This window comes from Zonotrichia albicollis, chromosome 5 (genome assembly GCF_047830755.1).
Source record: "Zonotrichia albicollis isolate bZonAlb1 chromosome 5, bZonAlb1.hap1, whole genome shotgun sequence".
NCBI classification, from domain to species: Eukaryota; Metazoa; Chordata; class Aves; order Passeriformes; family Passerellidae; genus Zonotrichia; species Zonotrichia albicollis.
This window is the reverse complement of record NC_133823.1, coordinates 52,797,629-52,813,374: the sequence shown is the minus strand read 5'-3', so window position 1 is coordinate 52,813,374 and position 15,746 is coordinate 52,797,629. Positions and strand designations below refer to the sequence as shown.

Sequence of the window (15,746 nt, the reverse complement as noted above, 5' to 3'; positions counted from 1 at the left end):
GGTTTTATAATTGACACACTTAATTAGATGAAGCTTTCTGAAAAAAGGAACTTTTTTTACAACACAAAATTCCAAATTAAATCTTATTTTAAAAGGAAAGAAATATACTTGACAAACAGAATTTGCATCATACGAATATTTAAGAATGAAACCTTCTGAGAAATCTGCCTGGTTATTTGCAAAAATATGCTAGGCCATGCTGTAAATCTTACTTAAATAATAATTCTTAAAAAGTTATTATTGCATTTCTATTCTGACAGATATACAAAATACACATGAATCTTCTCCAACACACTAAAACCACAGAAAGATTTTCTTTCTGCTGTTTCTGCATGTATCATTTGACAACCAGTACACAGGGCAAAGTGAAGAGTACATTTGTCACATAACAGTAAATTTTAATGCAAACCCCCCCTTCCATTTACCTATTTCTCAGGATGGAATTCGACTCCACGCAGTCCTCCAGAACACCTTTCAGTTTTTCCCTTGACTTTTCCAGCTCTTTTATTCTGAGAGTCAAATTCTCTTCTCCAGCACTGTTTACTTTTTCATCAGGTGTGCCTGCATGTTCTAATTCCTGCAAAACCCAGGGAGTAGCAATTTTAACACTGAAATTCAGGATAGCAAATCCTTCATTACTGGGCATTCTAATACAGTAACAAAATTCTTGTTCTCTTCCAGATGAAGGATTCATGATGAAAAAGAGCCCAAATTAAGTTCTCAGTGTACTACAGTCCAAGCATGCAGTAACAGAATCTAAGCCTCTGATGATCAAACGAACAGTGCTTCTTGATTCTGAATACATTTATTATTTATGAGAAAGTCTCATTTCATTAGCCTTATTAGCATATGTGAAGGGAGATGCCATTCACAACCCAAGATCCCCATAAAAGATTCAGTTAGACTAATTAATAAAGGAATTAGTCATCAAAGTTTTGAAAAGAGAATAATTTTCTACTAAACATGGGAGTTCATAAACGGAGTGTGTTTACTTTGGACAAATATATTACATTATTATTGTTTTAAGACAGAAGACTAAAAAAGGATATTTCCTATTCAAAAGGCATTCTATAACTATTTCAGAGAAAACATTCTTTTTATTTAATTGGTATTTTGGAGTTCTGCATGCAGTATTTTATTTGTATCTACTTCACTTCTGACATGTCATGAAACCATAGCTGAAAGAAACTTTCAAATTTGGACTTGAGAGGGCAAGCTAAGGTTGGTTCTTCTTTTCTGCCTCTCTAAGTCACAGATCTAAAAATTCTTCAGAAACTCACTTCAGTAAGATTAGTCTTAGAACTGTGTCCTGGTTTCTGCTGGGACAGAGATAATTTTCTCCTTAGAAGCTGGCACAGTGCTGTGTTTTGGATTTGGGATGAGAATAGTGCTGATCACACTCTGATGTTTTGGCTGCTGCTTAGCAGTGCTCGCCCTGTGTCAAGGACTCTTCAGTGGCTCCTGTCTGCCAGTGAGGAGCTGCACCAGGAGCTGGGGGGGAGCACAGCTGGGACAGCTGGTCCAAACTGTGCAAAGGGATATTCCACACCACAGAGCTTCATTATACAAACTGAAGGGAATTACCCAGGGAGGGGCTGATTGCTGTCCAGGAACTGGGAGGCTGTTGGTCAGCAGGTGTAGTACAAAGCACACTTGCTTGTCTTGAGTCCTGTTAAATTCTTCCTCTTTCTCATTATAATTACAATTATTAGCATCAGCATAATATTATAGCAATATTTTTTCTCAGTTATTAAATTGTTTCTCAACCCAAGAGATCTACCTTTTCTTTCTGATTCTCCTCCCCACCAGTGGAGGGACCAAGGCTGCAGGGTGCTGGCTGTCAGCTGGATTAAACCTCAACCAGCTGCCAACTGTGAAATGCCTGTGAAATGATTAAATGATTTTGCTACATTTGTGTTGCTATGGAATTGGATCTGTTACTGGAATTCAACCAGATTTTGGATTTATTACCAAGGAAATAATGCAATTACTGTTGGTTTTTTGCATTTTTTTGGCAGACAAATGCTGAATCTACAGTGCAAATAAGAACATAAAAGTAACTTTTTTATATTGATGAATAGAAAATGGCACAAAATCAGTGCAAAAGAATAAAAAACCCAGTTCTCTTATCAGCTCATGTTTTGATGTTTTGTTACGTGCTATTCACAGGTTCAGTCAACAAAGTTACATAGAGTAACTTTGGTCAATTGTATGAACTCACTGGCCTTGTGTCAGCTGCAAAAGGACGTAGAACTGAAACAACTCAGGCACCCCTCAGCCTCTTAAGAAGACATGATATTGAAAAGCTTCAAGTATGGATAGACATCAAAGAATAAATCCATGTGGACAACAAAGTTCACACTTTTTGTGATACCAAGTCCCATCTCTTCCCAGAGACCATGCACCCCTGAGACATGTTAACATAATTATGGCTATCCCCTGGATGGTATTATTTCCCAAATGGAACAGGGTCTTCAATTTAGACTTCCTTGAGACATCAGTATTTTGTTTTTACTTGTTCTTTGTAAATTGAATAGACACCCTGTTCTGTGACAATGGTTATATCTGAACAGCACTGCAAAAGGCACATATAACAACACTGAACAGTGTTACTTTTCTCATTAATAATTTACAGTGAAAGCCAAATTAATATCATTTGCAACTCTAGCATGAAATCAGAAAAGCTGTTACAAGTGACACCAGCAATGAGAAAGTTACAGATGATTTGAAAGCTGTGTCACAAAAAGGGAAAATCAGGTCCAAATTCTGTGATTCAGTCCATCTTGTATGGAACTGAATCACAAATAATAGAATCACTAAGATTGGAAAAGATCTCTAACAGCACCAAGACCAACCACCAACACAGCAGTGCCAAGTCCAGCATTAAGGCATGTCCCCAAGTGCCACAGCCACACCTTTGAACATTTCCAGGGATGGTGATTCTACCACCTCCCTGGATAGCCTACTCCAAAGCCTGAATACCCTGTTAACACACTGTACTCATTCTCAGCTCTACAGTAAATACCAATATACAACAGACAGTAAGACTGTAATGATCTGTTTTCCCAAAGTACAAATCCTGCAGAAAAAAACCCCATCATAAATGCAATGGAAAATGTCAATTTTCAATCAGCCAGTTTTCTTGAGAAAACTGTCACATGTAAATGACAATGTAATGACAAAACACATACCAAAGTAAGGAAATGAAACTGCTCATACCTTCTCTGCCTTTAAGAACACCCTCTCCTGTCCGTTCAGCGCGCTTATCGTGGCAGCCAAGGGCTCTGACCATCCCATGTTTGTGCTTGTACTTCCTTATTCAAAACAGTGATGAGCAAATCTGTGTCTATGAGAAGTGTTTCTTGGTCAAGAGAATCCTTGTTCCTTCACTGGCACCAGGTTTGATTATCTAAGCTCTGTTGTGGTCCTTTGCTTTTGAGTCATGCCAGGACTCTCTCTTGCAGTGAAGGCCTTATTTTCCCACATTCTTTCATCACACTGCTAAAAACCATAACTAAAACATGAAAAATTTCTATTTGAAAACACATTCCCTAAATGCTTGTTCCTTTTGAACAATATATTGTGAGCAACACATTCTTTTGGGGACTGAGATTGCAGACTTTTGCATTATCCTTGTTTCCAAGGTAAATTGTGCTTTCTACCAGGGTTATTCCAACCCTGACATCAGCCACAATTTCCTGCATGTGACTGAATTAATCTTGTGGAGTGTCTCAGCTCCTTCTGTAGGTAAATGCTCTTGTCCAGTGATTCTTTGTGCAGAGTACTTCTCTTCAGAGCCTGATAATTATCTGAGAAAACAGGCTGCTTCTGAGGCTGATGCCAGCACCTTCAACAGCCTCCTCTGTCCTTCCTTAGTTGTTCATTGCCTTATGTTATTTTTGTCAGTCATAATTTCCACTTCATGTGATGTGTTATTTTTTTTAATTTTTTTTATATTGTAACCAGCTACTTCGTGTTGGAGTTCAGTGTGTCCATGGAAGTAGATTTGTTTCATAAATATGATTTTTCAAGAAAACGTGATGGAGGAGAAAGTTATCTTCTAATATTGTGCTCTTAATGGTTGCATCTTGCCTCAACATTTCAGAAATAATTAAAATTATCTATTTAGTCATATTGCCTTTACAGTTCTGAAGCATTTATTTGCTTTTCCTTCTTTGAAAGAGTAATATTTTTTCATTTTCTAACCATTCTCTTAAAAGGTCTTTGCAACTTCCTTTTTTTCCAGTGTGTGCTTCACTCCAAATTTTTCTTGCATTTCAGGTGGTCAATGATTGTTTATCTACCTCTGCTGGTTGAAGTTGTGCCACTTTTGCTAATGATGATGTTTTTTCATTTCACCTGAGAGGATGCAATGATTTCCAAATATTCACATTCAACTATTTCTCTGCTTATCACATTTATCTACATGACCCTTTCTCCAAGTCCTTTCTTCTTGAAGAGATCACTGAGCACAGCACATCATGTATTCTCTTTTGCTGACCTCTCAGGCCACCGTGAATCTGTCATTTTCCCAGTGCTGTCTTTACAAGACATTGCATTTCTTTTCAATAAACATTCAAAAATCATATTTCCCCTACAGTTCTCACCAACTCTGAAGTTTTCATACTTCAATCTACCATCTTGCCTTTCTCCAAAACACTTCCTTTCTGCACCTGTGGATTTCCAACTTAGGAGTTTAATATGAATTTGACCACTGCATTGTTGTAAATCTTTATTTGTTTCCAACTTTGAACAGTTTGCTTCCTTTCAGCTATTTACTATAGACAACTTATTGTCAAACACTTAGCTTTTTTAACATAGATATTAAAAAGGAGATCCTGTGTTTCTTGGGTGAAATGCAAACCACATTTGTTGAAAGCATGCAGTATGGAGACAAAGATCTCAGTACTGTAAGAAAACCATTTGGTAGACAACAGTTCACATAGCAGCCAGTAATTGCACTTGTATTTTTCTGCTGTTTGGTTGGTGGGAGAGTGTAAGTCCTGTTCGTAATTTTTTTCAGTGTTTATGATGTGCTGGTCTTTATTTGATTGTGAAATTATTCCAGCTTGAAGCCATATCTTTTAAAAAGTCTCTAATTTTAAGTTCAATTATTCTGCAGCTTCATGTATTATGCAAACTGATTCATGAAAAAAAATGCACCAATTTAAAGCTGCTCGATAAATATTTTCCGTGTTTTTGCATGTGGACTCAGCTTTTCACTCCATAGCTTCTTTTAATAGCCTGTAAACAAAATGAAACCAAAACAGAAAACAAAAATAACAAAGAAAAGAAAAAGTCTGCTAAGCCTTAGATAAAAAACATTACTTTAGAAATATGTGTTGTATCAACCCTAAATTCACAGACAGCTCAATACCTGAATGTTTTATATTACCTTCAGAATAACTAGAACCAAAATTACTATCAGTAAATCACCTGGTTTGCCTTGAAATAATTAACACCGTTGACAAGTCCAACTATAATTAAGTCACTTAAAATAGGCTTTTCTGTTAGATTAACCAGAGACAGATTCATTTCTGGCAAGATGAATTAAAGAACATTGCCCTTCAAACCAGCACCACAATGTGATGTGCACTCCTGGAAATGTCAAAAGCTGAGTGGTTATGTGGCTGCACAGTCATTATCCCTGTGTTATCTCCTCAAAATGCTTGTCACCAAGCTTGAATTTAATTACTTGAGTGCTTATTGTTGACAGGAAGAGTAGTACATTATATCAGAATAATGCATTTTTGAAGACTATAAAAATTTTCAATTTATTTTATTTTTTTCTCTTTTAATCTAAGAGGAATCCAGAATACTATCAGGTAATATCAGAATGGAAACCTATAAATCCCTTGAATGCATAGCATGACAAAATATTTTAAATGGAATTTTAAAAATGCTGGTGATTTCACTGTTTATTGAATGTTTATAAAGTATTTCTAGATTTGGCCAGTATATCTTTCAACATATTTAAAAACATATATATTCATCCAGCTGTTAGCACCTCTTACTGGGACTGATATAAAAAATCTGGAGGAAATTCCAAAGGCAATAGCTTGATAACTCTTTTAACATTACTCTTTCCAACTTATCTTAACCAAAATAGCATCTATCTTATCTCATCCAAAAATTCACTTCAGAATGTGGAAAGGTGAACAGTTTACTACAAGGCTTCACCTTTTTTCAAACACCTTTCTATAAGCCATTTTATAAGCCTTTTTACAAAATAAACAAAATTTCAAAAGCAATCCTGAAAATACTGAAAAATTTTTCAACTTTTCAACTTCTAATAATCAATAGAAAGCTCCTGCACTTTCAAGAAAACAATAATATCTGAGAATTGCATTCTACCCATCTGCATTTGTTATCATTTTATTGAAAAATTTTTTGAAAAGTAAAAAGCATATGCAGCAATGCTTGTGATGAAAGTCCAGAGCAAGTTCAAAAGAGCATTAAAAGAAAGATGATAATTGAAAATATTGGACATGAACAAACCCTAGAAAAAGCCCATAATAATTCAGGTCTGATTTCTGAAAAGTATTGAGATCTGGGCAGTAGAGAGTATTGTTTCATGCTAACAATATTGTTTCATGCTCATAATAGGGGCTTAGGGTAATAATTGTCATCATTCTTTTTCATCTACAGTACTGAATGCAGTTTCAAAGATGTTGATTAAACTCCCACTATAAGGAGATTCCTTAAAAATAATTCACAACAGATTACAAAGAAAAAAAAAATCTTAGAAATTTCGTAAAGGTAAAAGCATTGTGTACTATCAGGTTAAAACCAAAAAAAAACCCAAAATCCCAACAACGGTAACAAAACAAATACTGTGTAATATTGAATAGCTTTAAAGCACTGGGCTTAAAGGACCAGGACACTGGGAAAGGACAGTGAGAGTGATGGCAATGTCTCAAGGGAGAGGCACAGAGGATTTTTATCCTCACCCTTTCCATGTTGTGTCATTCACATTGCAAGCCTCAAATCACCTCATAAAAGGGAAAATTTGCTATTATTTCCTAAGTTATTTCATGGCCTCAAGGATCTGGAGGAAGTGAAATCAACTCTTTATTTTGCATGGGTGGTTATGCTCACAGGGCTTCTTAGAAAGCAAAACTTGGACCAAGTGATTCTTTGCCTCCTCTCCATCCAGCATGACAGAAGGCAGGAATCTACAGCAATAACTGAACTTTGAGACAAAATGTACCTGCTCTGCAAGAATGGAAAGCACTCACTGCAGCTATGGCACTCAGTATCTTTGAATACAAAATCATTTCTCATTGAAAAGCCAATCACTTTCTGCACAAATCTAGGAAGGAAGTATCCAAGTTGGACTTTATAGATGGCTCTTCCTCTCTGTGCAGGTGCAACCAGTATTCCCTTCCTCATGGTTTCAGGGTCTTACAAACAATCCCCAAAACATGGCAAAATCTAGGAGTCAAAAACTGAGTACAAAGAAATACAAAGAATACCAACCACACGTCTCGGCTCAGTTGTGTCATCAAGGCCACAGAATGAATGCTAGTGAAAAAAACAAAAAAAGGAACAAAAACTATAACATAAGATCAAAAGAAAATGAGGAAAAAAGAAAAGAAAGAAGATGTAAGATATGTAATATGAAATCCAGTGACATTACAGCAGTTAGTCTTACATCATTAATTGAGTTGATCTGAAAGAAAGACACAGTATACCAATCTTACTCTAAAAAACAGTAAAAAAAATCAGTATTTGAGGGCAGTTTTACAATGGCAAAATCTGTGGATCTTTTAACTTCATATATATTAGGCTTGGTTTTGTGATTCACTTAAAGAAGTACTTGTAATTACACACACTAAATCTTTCCTGAATCAAGGCTTACCAAGCCAAGGGCACAACCTAAATGCAACTGAACCAGCAGAGAATCAGCTTTGAGAAGAGCACAGCGTGTTTAAACAGCATTTGTTCCTAATATATCAACCCACAGATTAAAACTGAGATTTTATATTATTCTTCTGTACAGGCTCTAGAAACAGGACAGTTTGCTGAAGAATTTATAGGGTAGAAATACTGTAATACTTATATTTTGATTTGACAGAATTTTACACAAAACTTAAAAACTGAATCCACTCCTAAAGGAAAATGAAAACTCATGCTCAGACACAGTAAGTGGTGCATCCCTTAGCTACCACCAGCTATAAATGCTGCTGTTCCTTCAAAAGCATAAGGATCTTCTTCCCACAAGAAATTATTGTGCTCAGCATCAGTAGCATGCAAGTGTCAGTCTGCACCCTTTAACACATTAAACCTTGAGAAGAACAATGAGGTAAAATGATACCATCCATTGCTTCCCCAACAACACAATCTTCCTTTGGGCCATCAGAATGGGATTTAATCCCAGGGAAAAAATAATTCAAATGTAATAGGGATAGAAGGAAGCCCTAAACCCATCCAGAAGCTGAAGGTCAATAGAAAGAGATGAAGCTTTTTTGAGGTCTCTTGCTAATGTAACATTAAAGCAAAGAGGATGTTAATCATTTTAACTCATTACCAGCTTTCTGCTAAGCTTGTGATTAAGCTCTTTCTTTTCCAATGCTTTTCCACATCCATCCGGCTGATGAACCAGCAGAGATAATGCTATTTTCCATTTCCAAAATTATCAGTCTGGCTAATGCTATACCTGCTCTGTAAACTCTAATGGCAATGCCTTAAAGGTCTGCATTTTGGCGAGAGCAACATCTAGAGATGTTTTATTTTTTAGAACAGGTGGATAAACATTAGTATTTGAAATAATTAATATGTACAAGTATTGTCTATCCCTCAACATATCTCTGCTTTGAGGAGTTAAGTGCAGCACCTTAGACATCACCGGCTGCTAGGCAGGAACAGCTTCATGCACAGACATGGTCTGGGGCAGAAGAGGGCAAAGGCAGCAGAAGAGCCCTTTTAAGGGTGAAAAGAGCCCTTTTAAGGATGAATAGTGCCTGTGTTTCTCTGTCAGTGCCAACATGGAGCACTGCCCTCCCAACAGATGCAGACAGAGCAGCTCCAGCCACGTCATTGTGGGGGTGATGTAAAGCATTAATTAGCAACAGCAGCAGACAGCCCAGCTCCTGCAGGCTCCTCTGCTCTTCCACAAACCCAGACAGGTATCACAGTCTCAAAAGTGCAGGATAAGTACAGCAGAGCGGAGACAACTACTGTGGGAGCAGAAGGGGCTGAGGAAGATGCTGAGGGAATTGGAATAGTTGCTGGAAGTACAGCTGGGAGGACTGCCACATCCTGGAAGCAAATGAAGGGATGCTGGATCAGAGAAGGGTGAGGAAGAAACTTTTCCACACCCCTCTTTTATGCCAACCCCACTGACCCCTTTCAACTCCCTCCAGAGTCCTGCAACAGCTTTCCTTTTGTCCTTTTACCCATTCTCATCCCAAGAGAAAAAAACAATGACTGAGGACTCCACTAAGGTCTCCATTCAGCCCAGAAGGTTTATGTAGGATTACATGCCCATAAATGCTGAAGAAATTGAACCTGGGACATGACTCTTGTTGGCATCTAGGCACTGGTTCAGCAAAGGTAACATAACTAAAACACTCTGCTGGGGCTGGAGAAAGATCCATTGCCAGTTCATGCTCTCTGCAGAGCAGCCTAAACTCCACAGACCTGGGAAAACCTGAGCCCACACTCCACAAACCTTGTGCCATCCCTTGCTTGGGAGTAACAGTGACACAAATTCATTTGCTGTCTGAAGGCTTGGTCAGAGCTTCTTTCAAAAAAAAAAAAAATCAGATCCATTATATCAACCTTTTTCTATATTAAAACAAGAAATACTCCTTAATTGTAGTGTTTCGCAGGTGCTTCCCTAATTTTGTTTTATTTTTCAGTATTTGAAAGTTTTGCAAGGCAATGCTGCCAAATACGGCTGAGCTAACCAATTTTTTCAGAGAAAAAAAGAATCTTTGTTCTTTTTTGTTCTAAACCACAGCAAATCCTCCTTCTACTAGTATAGAGTCTCCCCAGGCTCCTTGATTCCTTCCTGTAATTGACAGAAATCCTGGATAGGAAATAATTTTGAGCAGATTAGGGACAGAGCTGCATTTCATGCTGCAATGACTCAAACTCAAATTTTTATCTCATCTTAAAATAGATTTTGTGATATTAGATTAAGTACTATTAACATCAGTGCAACAGAGAAAAACAATTTTCTGTGGAAAAAAAAAATTGTCGGTACTGCCCAGATATAAATTTACCTTTTCCTCAATTTCTTTGAGTTGCCTCTTTTGAAGTTCTATTTTATCTTCTAGATCTCGAATTCTCTGGAACAGAAAAAGCAAAATAGACATTATTACACCTAATTTGAAAAGGATGTGAATAAAAAAGATGAGAAATAGGTTAAAAATAAAGATAACAATTGCCCATTATTACTGTAACACTTCTTTACAGCTATAATAGGCATTTCCATGGCAGAATTTTCCACATTTCCATGAAACCATGGCAATTCAAACAAGCTGCCGGTTCAGAATGTCATGTTTATACCAGGAAGTCTACTCACCACCACTCATTATTCATAATTTTCACATATACACACAGACAATTACATTTTGCATCAAAATTCTTTTTTTTTTTCCAACTGCTAGTTTTTCTGCTTACCTAGACAGCCAGCAGACACTATCACATCTCCTTTTAACCTTTAATTTTCTTTTCCTATGAAACATAACCATGCTTCTAGCATAGTCAGGCTATACCACAGGAAAGAGAATGCACAGATTTTCAGTTTACCACAAAGACACCATCCAGAGACTCAGCTCTGTCCTATTACCAGTCACCTCCCACCACAGCCAGATGGAATGTTTCCTTCACTGTAGCTCCCCATATTTTTAAGGATTTTTCTTGTTCAGTTTCACAAAGATTCTTCAAAAACATGACTGCTGCTGGGTCCACTATCTTATTCTTTTCTGTATCACATATCTCCTTATTTCCTTTCTATAAGTCACACTTCATTTTTATTATTTTTATTTTTATTTTGATGTTGAGGGTCTTATACAATTTAGATGCATTTATAACACTTTCAGTATAATGTACTTGTTACAGATAAAGTAGGTAATAAATAATTTTTTGTATAGGCAGACGCCTGAAATATTCTACTAACAGTCACTGGTGATCAAGAAACAACTTCATACAACGAGATTTTTTTGGGGATTAACAACCCAGTCTCAGCCTGGCCTACACCAGCTAGGGGTGTTAACAGTTCCTGACCTTGGAAAGACAAATTATCATCTCCTCTAACGTGGATGGCATAGGTGAGTACAATTAATGCAGCTGCTGCTGCCTCACTCCCAAATTATTTCATGGCTCTCAAATTGATGTGAACAACAATACCTCTTTCAAAACAACAGCCAGCCATCACTCACAAACCTGTGTGTATCAGCTGCTGCTGGTAGTTGTTACCTGCATTCAGCTCTAAGACCTCAACCAGGGTAAATGCTCCACACTCATAGCCCAGGACAGCTGCAGCAAGGCAGCAGTGAGCCAGTGACCAAACTGCTTTAGAGAAACATGGACTTTGGCCTGAAAATCACAAATCTAACCTGGAACTATTCCAAAAACGAGGTACACACAACCCTGAAGTTCACTTTTCCTAGGGCATGCTCCTGCACACAAATGTTGAAGACAAGCCATGAGAAAAAAAGCTTTGTTATCATTGCTCCTGTTCCAAAATTGAAGATTTAACTTAAATCCTGTTTTGAATATTATACATGTAGTGTAAGTCAATCAAAACCTACACTATATCATGCTGCAGTGCTCAAAGATTTCCCCAGATAATGCTCAAACCAGCATGAGCCAGATTACCCTCAGGTGATATAAGTGAATGCACCTTTGCTGACAATCACAAATGCCCCAAGCACAGCTGTATTAATTCCACTTTTCCTCTATTCCATTTAAATTGATTTATAGCTCATCTACACCCTGTTCAAGGCAAGCCTATCTCCCAAGTGTTCATCTTTACGTAGCAGGAATGTTACAATACTGTGAAAAACCATGGGATGAGAACAGGCAGTTGGAATCAGCCCCAACATCTCTAATCCATCAGGTTAGACTCCTGTTTCTCTCCAACTCATTACAGTTATGCTGATTCCTGCTTCTAACCACACCCCAGACCTAACTGACAGAATTCAGTTCTCTGGGGGTTGTGCTCTGATGCTCTCAGATAAAATTTGACCACAGTGAGATAAGTGGAGAGAAGCAATGTTTTAAATTATCATTTCCATCTTCAAGATTTATCATCTGAAGATATTTTTCAATAACTCCTGAGACTCTACCTTTAGAAAAAAAAAAAAGAATATAAAGAAAAAAAAAATAATTTAAAGCCACCGAACATCTGGTGGCTTTCTCACCTCAGGGTTTAGAGCAAGTGTTCATCTCTAAAAGGACAAGCTAATTAGGATAAGATGGCATTTTTAGGATTTGGGAATTCTGTTAATCAAGTAAAAATCGAGATGTTATTATTCCCCCATGAATTTTTCATCTTTTCAAGATTATAGCTATCCAGCTTTTTTCTCCATCTATTCAGAGTTCTAAAAAAAGGGCTGAAGCTTCCATTTTCCAATTCCTTCCCACAATAACTGTTAAATTTTGGGAGATGGAAGATAGATAATAGTTTTAAGGTGCAAAAACATATACTTTCTTAAAAATCACTTAAAATACAAAGACAACCTACCAGCTGAAAGGGAATACACAAAGGACTGAATCTCTGAGCACCTAAAATCTACAAAAACCCCTCAAAACAACTAGATTGGTAACAGTAAGGCAGATTGTGCTGGTTTTGGCTGGGGTAGATTTAACTTTCTTCACAGTGGCTGCTATGGGGCTGTGTTTTGGATTTGTGCTGAACACAGGGTTGATAACATGGAGATGTTTTTGTTGTTGCTGAGCAGAGCTTACACAGAGCCAAGGTCTTCTCTGCTTTTTCACTCCACTCTGGCAGGGGAGTTGGAGGTGAATGGGGGGCTGGGAGCAGACACAGCCAGGACAGGTGACCCAAAGTGACAAATGGGATATTCCAAATGATGTGACATCACGCTCAGTATATAAAGTGGGAGGAAGAAGGTGGAAAGGGGAACATTTGGAATGGTGGTGTTTGTTGGCTCCAGTCCCTGTTACATGTGATGGTCCTTGCTCCTCTGGAGATGGATGAACACCTGCCTGCCCATGGGAAGTGGTGAATTGATGTCTTCTTTTGTTTGGCTTCTCTGTGCAGCTTTTGCTTTCCCTATCAAACTGTCTTTATCTCAACCCATGAGTTTTCTAGTTTGCACCTCCAATTCCTTCCTGATCCTGCTGGGGAGGGAGGGAGTGAGTGGCCGTGTGGGGCTTGGCTGCCAGAGGGGGTGAAAGCACAGGAGATCTCTTTGGTGCCCAGTGCTCTGTTTGGTGGCCAGTGCGGGGCTGAATGGTTTGAGATAACAGCAGGTTTAATTGGGATGCACTAGATTGAATTTACAGCTCTCTGTGCTGTTCAGCCAGGGATCAGCAGGCTCCTGTTCCTGCCCTGGGGCTTGATTACCTGATTGTGTGTTAGAATCTACTGCTCAGTAGTGGCCACTTTGTGCTTTTCCTGCCTGCTGCAGTGCTGTACTGCTTATCACCTCACTGAATTGTGCCTGGGAAGGTTCTGATAACAGCCATGGCGCAGGGCCTGGGCTGGCAGGTGCCCAGGGCACTGCTGCTGCCCTGCACAGGGTGGGCACAGCAGCAGGGCAGGTACTGATGGGTATAAATGTGTGCTCAGAGCTGCTCCAGATTGGTGCTGAAGGCAGGTGAATGTTTAAACAGCTTGTATTCCTCTCATATGAGTGCAAATCATAGTGACAGAATACTTTTCTGCCAATGAGTAAAATTTTGTAACTAAGTTCTTTGCTGCAAAAATGAAAGAGTCCAAATCTAGACAGGTCAAAATTGGTTTTAAAACACAACCTTGGGCTGGAACTGTTCATCAGGTACCAAAGCTTGGGGTTGTTTGCTCCTAGCTGTTTCCTTGCTTCCCCCGGGAGGATTATCCAGGAGGATGAAGTGGGTGTAGCTATTCCCATGAATATCCTCTGATTGCTCAGGGACAGACCTGGCAGATAACCAGCATAGTTCAGCTAGTTATATATCCTCAAAAATATGATTTAATCATTTATTTCTATTTAACTGTAGAGAAAGCCTTAGTATTTACCACATAAAAAGAATAATTTTCTCTTGTACCTATCTGCATTTACTGCATTATCTTGATCACAAAGATGGCAATTTCCAAAAACAACTTTAAAAAATACATGTATGATAAATGATCATAGCTGTAACAAAAAGGTATTTCCTAGAAGTAGCAAGATATGTTCATCAGTCAAAGGTTATATTTAATTACTGAGAAGGAAATTACAAAAAAGTTAGAGATACCAATTAAGACCAAGGCAGGACTGTTTGAGATTCAGTATAAGCCTTTACATCTTTACCTACTGTTTCTTTAATTTGCAAGAATTACCAATCAAGAAGCTGTGGACTCTCAGATTTCAACACTTGATTAAATGCTTTTAGTATATTCTGATTTGTTTATGTTTGCAAAAGTGTGACTAGGACAACAAATCATGCAGAACTATTTCATTGTTATCACGAAATTCTACATATTTTTATGCTTCAGTGTAAATTGATCATTAAGTTGAGCTTTTCCTGCTGTGTGGTATAGAGTGGTAACAATTGTGCTATAAAAGATGAATTCAGTTCTACCCATGACATGGCTTGCAGGAACCTTGCAAATCCAAAATATATTCAACAGTGCAAAAAAAGTGTGAGGAAGCAACAAAATTGACTCTATTTTGCTCTCAGAACCTTGATAAGTCTCAGCTGAAAAGAAAGCCACAGGCTGTTCTTCATTTCATTTTTTAAAAAGAGAGGGATAGGAATTATTGATAGGCAGCCTGAGTCCAGCAGTGTTTGTGTTTCCTTTGGAGCCCCTAGCTTGGTCACAGTCAGAGCAAGGATTAGGGACAATGCAGGGCAGTGCTCTGCTGGGTTCCAGTAATTCCTGTGTTCCTGCAGCTAATAGCTGCCCCTCAGTCACAGGAGTGCATCTTTCTTGGATTCATGAGAACAGCACTGTGTAGTCAAATCATTCAATGGAGTTACTGTAGGCAAACAAAGAGCCAAAGTCAGGCAAGAACAGGGCAATGGGAGTGCAACCATGCCAGAGAGGAGAGTAAACATAAGGGATGGACTCCTAACACTGTCCTCCTTGCCTGTATTCAAAACCAAAATGACAAAATAATGAATACATGTTTCTCATTGATTTTATTACAATACTAAATAAAATCTCATCACAAAATAATATAGATGGTGCCTTTCTAAATATTCCCTGCATGCAGTTTCCCTGGGTTTTGAAAGAGGGCTGGACCAGCCTCTATTTCAGCATGGCAGGGATCTGCTCGATAAATAAATCGTTCCTGCAGTAGCAGCGAGTTTGCTGCCTCTCCTGAGTGAGTGCTCCCAGGCAGGCGCGGCGCAGCCAGGGCTGAGCACTCCCTGTGCAGAGCTATCAGCAGATGGCTCTGCTGGCCAGGCTATGCTCAGCAGAGCTGCAGCTCTGCCAGGAGGGGGGCTCAGCTCACAGATCCACCCCACTGCCAGACAGACACACAAAAAAACTATGCTCAAGATGCCTTACTTATTATTTAGTTGCAATTTGAACAGACTTTTAAGTTGCATTATAAAACTTTTCTTCATAGTCATTACAC

At 38.3% G+C, this 15,746-nt stretch overlaps 2 protein-coding genes across 13 annotated transcripts in view; both read right to left on the bottom strand.

Annotated features, from left to right (window-relative positions):
- The window catches only part of C5H4orf50 (chromosome 5 C4orf50 homolog), an 83,068-nt gene extending 79,709 nt beyond the window's left edge, over positions 1–3,359 (bottom strand). For all 5 annotated transcript variants that reach the window (XR_012580497.1, XR_012580496.1, XM_026792613.2 and 2 more), the window contains exons 1-2: positions 3,220–3,359; positions 426–577 (exon numbers count right to left, since the gene is read on the bottom strand). Coding sequence is in view for 3 of the 5 variants with exons in the window: in XM_026792613.2 (XP_026648414.2) it covers positions 426–577; positions 3,220–3,297 (230 nt within the window). In the remaining 2 variants the exon portion in view is untranslated. The remainder of the gene's footprint in view (positions 1–425; positions 578–3,219) is intronic.
- A 1,742-nt stretch (positions 3,360–5,101) lies between these two features.
- The window catches only part of JAKMIP1 (janus kinase and microtubule interacting protein 1), a 143,658-nt gene continuing 133,013 nt past the window's right edge, over positions 5,102–15,746 (bottom strand). For 6 of the 8 annotated variants that reach the window (XM_074541731.1, XM_074541736.1, XM_074541735.1 and 3 more), the window contains 3 exons: positions 10,230–10,295; positions 7,480–7,524; positions 5,102–5,244 (listed from right to left, as the gene is read on the bottom strand). In XM_074541731.1, coding sequence (XP_074397832.1) covers positions 5,212–5,244; positions 7,480–7,524; positions 10,230–10,295 — 144 coding nt within the window. In that variant the 3' untranslated portion in view covers positions 5,102–5,211. Of the gene's footprint in view, positions 5,245–7,479; positions 7,556–10,229; positions 10,296–15,746 lie in introns of all 8 variants that reach the window. The other 2 variants (XM_074541734.1, XM_074541737.1) reach the window with 1 other exon arrangement.